We start from the raw sequence: 3,724 nt of genomic DNA on the forward strand, positions 1-3,724 counted from the left end.
ATTTGCATACACAGAATTAAATTCCCCCACTTCACTACCAATAATTTTATTAATAAATAATGACTTTTATTTTCTTTTTCCATACATAAATGACTGACGTCGACGTGGACCGTACCAACTTGCCGTCATTGCTTCTAATGTGCAAACTTTTTTTATTGCTTATAGAAAAGGAAATTACAGGCTTATTTTGGACGGACCGGGAAACGTCCAACATATAATCGTTTGTGTTTTAATGCAATGATAATAGTAATAACACCGTTATTAAGAATATTAAACGATCATCTCATTTAAAAATATAATTATTAAAAATTTAATATTATAATTTTGATACGTAGTGTCTACATATAAAAATTTTATGTGATTTTTTTATAAATGGTATTAATATAAGATTCAATCTTAAATTTTTTTATTTGTCGGACTCTAACATTATATTAGATGACCACATTATCTAAATATTTAATTTATATAAAAAAAATATTTAAAATTAATATTTTAACAGTAAAATGTTGTGCTCATAACTATGGAATGTGTTATTCTTAGGTTCAATTTCCTCAAATGGTCTAATCTTATGACTAAATATTGGATCTAGGGAATAATTTATCAAATTTTCGAATTAGATTTATACCAAATAAAATAATCTAAATCAAATATCTGTGAATATTATGGTGATAATGTACAGACGTTCAAACATAAAATAATTTGGACTGTAGCTCCAGAATTAGATCTCTATAATTTAATTACATATATACATGGGTAATTTCAAGATTAATATGTGCCTCTTTGCAACCTCCAAAAGCCAATGCACTGCACGATTCTCTCTCTCTCCCTCTCCCCCAAAAATAAGCTGTTGTGTCCGCCGAAAGGTCCCATTATTAAAGGCCGAAGGCAGTGTCGTAGTGTAGACACAATCCCAAGTATATGTGTTTCCTAACCCATTACCAAAATTTTAAAATTGAATGAAGAAGTAGCCAATAGTTGTGTTGTTCTTTGGATAAGTTTGAATGGGTGGGTGGGTAAAACGACTGTATTTTCCCTCTGCCACGCATTTCTTAGATCATCGTCTAAGGAGTAGTGTAGATTTGTAGTGTAGTTAGTCAAAATTTCACACCCCGCCCAAACTCCCTGGAAATTCACCCAAACTTTCCAATCTCATTGGATTCCAACATCTATTATGAGATTACTGCTTCTTTCCACTGATGTGTAGCATGTTCGTCTACTATAATAGTATTTGTTGATTAGATTCAATTATCAGATATTAAAATTTGGTATATGATTGATATAATTGTGAATTGCTGTAAATATAAATATTTTATAGCAATAATTATAATTGATTTATTCAAAAAAATAATTTAATCACTTTGACTTAAAAAAAACTGTAAAAAAATAATAATCCCAATTTATAATTTTGATGAGTATATATATTGATAGGGGTACATGACCAATCGACTAAACACAAAAAACAAAAAAAGAGGGGGGGTGGTGGTAATTCAGTTTGATAATGCTGATCAGGTACACTTCTTCCTCATCAACTTGATTATTAAAAATAGTACCTTTTTCTTAGAAGAAAATAGTAGCAGCATTTTCATGCGGTAAGCCAATAATGGAAGTCATTGTGGAAAATAGAGAATGATAGGTCGATCCCTGACGTAATAACTTATAGATGATGCTAGCTGCAATAAAATTATCTGTCAAACCATATGAAGTCCAAATAGTCTGCCCTCAAAATTATTAAAAAAACAAGATAAAAGGTTGATGATTATATCATACATACTGGTTATTTTTTTAATTATACATTAATTATATTTGTTATTTTACTTATTATATAATTAATTCTAATCTAATCAAATTCAATTTGAATTAGAATTTTCAATGCTGTTATAATTAATTCTCCAAATTCGTAGTTCCATGCATTAATTGAATACATAATAGCAACGCCAAGAAAGTAGGAAAAGGCGTTAACAGGAAGTTTTGATTATTCAAGTCCAACAGTGATTAGACGCTAATATTAATGGTGAGAGAAAAATTACACAAATGAAGAACAAAGGAAACAATCCATCGGCAGAACTTTCATTTTCCCCTCCTTCTCATATTCAAGAAGAAAATGAGGGAAATCTTGTGCCAACGATCGACAAAACCTCGCCGGAGTACGATTCCGGGGAATTCCAAAAAATAAAAATAGAGAAGCCTTTCTATAAAGGCAAAATTAAAAATAAAACTATAAAAGAAAAAAAAAAAAAAAAAGGAAGCAAAAGCTAAAGCTGATAACAGCAATTTTTACAGCTTTTTCTCCTGGCTTACTTAATTAAACAAGTTGAGAAGCTTGATCTCAGTAGCTGGATGATGATCTCCACAAGTTGTCATCAGAGATTCTTCGGAATTCATTGATGGGCTCCCTAGTCGCCGCTTTGCGGCCGACGGGCTCATTTTCTTGCCTTGGAAACCCGGCGTCAAGCTGAGATCAAGGTCAGCTAACTGCATCACCTTTGCTGGCTCATCGGGGAACCGACGGCGTTTCTGCACCTTGGGCCGTGGACTGAGGCTAGGATCTTGGAGTTTGAACATGTCCGTGCACTCGGAAGCGTCATCGGGCTCCGATTCACCCCCCATAAACTCCGGGATTGGCTTCAACGCGCCGCCCCGGAGGACAGTCTCCACGGCCGCCTGGCAGACGTGCCAGTTTCCGGTCCACAGAAGCCCCACCGCCCCGTTCACGGGGTTGACTGTTCTTCCCGCGGCTTCAAACAACAGGGACTGGAAAAGAGCTGCAGACACAAGCGCGTGTTTGTTTCAGTTCAGATCATCAATCTACTGGTGAGTAAACTAAATGGGATGCTCATTAATGTAGTAGAAGATTTACCAGGTCTCTGATTTTCCGGGACGGCGGAGATGAAGGACATCAGACCAGCACGGCCGAAGAACTTGGCCACGAAGACAGTGGCGTGGCCTTGTGCTTCGGCGCTTTCAATCCACTGCAAACAGGGCCTTAGAATACAGGTTTCGCTACAACCCTTTCGAAGAATCCGGCAACCATTGCAGCTCATTTCTCTTAATTTGTACTCTTTTATCTTATGAATCAAGCAAAATTTTCTCTTGTTAAATTATCTACCAGAGCATAAAGATACTTTGAGGGATTTCACAGTGAAGACGCTGAAGTAGGAATTAAAAATACAGAGATTAGCAAGCCGTTTTGGCTCTAAGAAACAAGAGAGAGAGAGAGAGAGAGAGAGAGAAATAGGGTTGGAAAGATGAAAGAAGGGTGGACATATAAAGAAGAAGTGGAGAATTGGAGAAGAGGAAGAGTGGGGTTGAAGTTTAGAGTAGTTAACTAGAGTTGGGTTAGTTGTGAGGAGGAAGTGGGTTGGATGGATGGATGGATGTGTGTGTTTTTTCGATGTGTGTGGTGTGTGTCAGATTCCAAAGTATTGGGCGAAAGCGGCTCCGTGTTTCCGCGGATGGTCGTTCCACAACCGTTGGATTCTGGCTTTGTGGATATTGAGAGTTGATAGGCTATCACTCTCATTTTATTTTTTCCATATATACACCATCCAAATTAATATTTTTCTAATAAATTATAAGATCATACCATGATATTTATATTTTATTTTATAATATCATTATGCTTTTTGATGGTTAATTTCTTTCTATACTTAAATAATTGTATAATAAATAATATAATTACATATGTTATAATTGTTGAATAAGTTTATGGCATGGAAAAAGTTAC

The 3,724-nt window shown here is 35.3% G+C and overlaps 1 protein-coding gene across 1 annotated transcript; it reads right to left on the minus strand.

The window, feature by feature from the left end:
- LOC105177802 (LOB domain-containing protein 37-like) lies at positions 1,967-3,292 on the minus strand. Its single transcript, XM_011101053.2, has 2 exons — positions 2,858-3,292; positions 1,967-2,762 (listed from the first exon to the last, which is right to left on the minus strand). The coding sequence occupies exons 1-2, from the start codon at positions 3,039-3,041 to the stop codon at positions 2,299-2,301; spliced, it is 648 nt and encodes a 215-aa protein (XP_011099355.1). The 5' UTR covers positions 3,042-3,292; the 3' UTR covers positions 1,967-2,298.

The sequence above is a fragment of the Sesamum indicum genome, linkage group LG15 (assembly GCF_000512975.1).
Source record: "Sesamum indicum cultivar Zhongzhi No. 13 linkage group LG15, S_indicum_v1.0, whole genome shotgun sequence".
In the NCBI taxonomy this organism is placed as follows: domain Eukaryota; kingdom Viridiplantae; phylum Streptophyta; class Magnoliopsida; order Lamiales; family Pedaliaceae; genus Sesamum; species Sesamum indicum.

Bases quoted from the DNA above. Each gene is read 5' to 3' on its own strand.
- LOC105177802 (XM_011101053.2), bottom strand. From the start codon at position 3,041: ATGAGCTGCAATGGTTGCCGGATTCTTCGAAAGGGTTGTAGCGAAACC. The intron at 2,763-2,857 runs GTAAATCTTCTA...TTGTGTCTGCAG, and splicing joins CCCGGAAAATCAGAGACCTG to CTCTTTTCCAGTCCCTGTTG.